The sequence below is a fragment of the Telopea speciosissima genome, unplaced genomic scaffold (genome assembly GCF_018873765.1).
Source record: "Telopea speciosissima isolate NSW1024214 ecotype Mountain lineage unplaced genomic scaffold, Tspe_v1 Tspe_v1.0049, whole genome shotgun sequence".
Classification (NCBI taxonomy): domain Eukaryota; kingdom Viridiplantae; phylum Streptophyta; class Magnoliopsida; order Proteales; family Proteaceae; genus Telopea; species Telopea speciosissima.
In genome coordinates this window covers 163,433-164,832 of record NW_025317385.1, presented here as the reverse complement: position 1 = coordinate 164,832, position 1,400 = coordinate 163,433, and the positions used below count along the sequence as shown (strand labels likewise).

Sequence of the window (1,400 nt, the reverse complement as noted above, 5' to 3'; positions counted from 1 at the left end):
AAAAGTACAAAAATGCCCCCAAATAACCGTAAACCACCCATCCGGTCTGGTTTAAACAAAAAATGAACATAAGTCGAAATAGGTAATTCATCTTGATGTGGCCATTAAGTGTGCTGCCTTTCCCATTTCTGCTGTCCACAACCCAAGGAACCAGTTTTTGGCTGATAATTGGGGGATTAGGGTGGATTGGAAGGTGATTACTCAAAAAACCTGTGCTTGGTTTAGACCTCCTACTCACATGGCAGTCCTTCACTGTGATGGGTCCTTAACAGCTGATAGAGCTTCCTATGGTGGAATCATTCGTGATGATGCAGGTGTTGCCATAATGGCGTTTGCGGGGAAGGGAGATATTAATTCTGTTCTAGGCATGGAGCTTTTTGCAATTTTAAAGGGGGTCACTTTTTGTATTCAAAGGAACCTACTTCGGGTTTCCATCAGATCCGATTCCAAATTGGCAGTAGATATTCTTAATGGGGCTGTGGACTGCCCTTGGAGCATGCAAATCTTGAGGGACCGTATAGCTACGCTACTACAGCAATTACAGCTTAAGGAGATCAAACATGTTTGGAGAGAGCTCAACCAGCCAGCAGACTTTATTGCAGCCATGGATACGGGGGATGGGGAAGCAATTTTTTATCCACTTGATTTCCCACAGGACTTGGTGGAGTTGGTTAAGAATGATTCAGATTGTAAAGTTTTTTTAAGGACCTTGTCTCATTGAGTTGTTCGCCTGGCCTTAGGCTTTTCCACCGAGGGCCTGTCCTCGGGTTGTTTTAGGGGCTCTCCCCCCCCCCTCTTAGGCTTGTCTAAGGGGGGAGGACAAGGGCTGCCTTCTTCTGTATTTTTTTCTCTTTCTTAATACAACCACACTTACCTATCAAAAAAAAAAAAGTTGAAATAGGTATCGATTCGAGGGTCACGACCCTCAACATTGCATCCACATGTCTAATAAGAGCTAAGGACATTTTTTAGAAAATACCAAACGTAAAAAAATACCGAAATACCCCCAAATAACCCCAAACAACCCAATCGGTCTGGTTTAAATCGAAAATGAACATATGTTGAAATAGGTATCGATACGAAGGTCCCGACCCTCAACAGCGCATCCACACATCTAATAAGAGATAAGGACACTTTTTAGAGAATACCAAACTCAAAAAAGTACAGAAATGCCCCCAAATAATCCCAAACGACCCACCCGGTCTGGTATAAATCGAAAATGAATATAAGTCGAATTAGGTATCGATTGGAAGGTCACGACCCTCAACATTGCATCCACTTGTCAATAAGAGATAAGGACACTGTTTAGAAAATACCAAGTGCAAAAAAGTATAGAAATGTCCCCAAATAACCCCAAATGACCCATCCGTTCTGGTATAAACGAAAAATGAACATATATC

General features: G+C 42.2%; 1 protein-coding gene across 1 annotated transcript; it reads left to right on the top strand.

Moving 5' to 3' along the window:
* Positions 1–325: 325 nt before the first annotated feature.
* Positions 326–689, top strand: LOC122647443 (the record flags this gene model as incomplete). The annotated part of the gene is made up of 1 exon (XM_043840830.1): positions 326–689. A coding segment is annotated over exon 1 (364 nt), but the record flags the coding sequence as incomplete, so codon positions are not given.
* Positions 690–1,400: the final 711 nt, after the last annotated feature.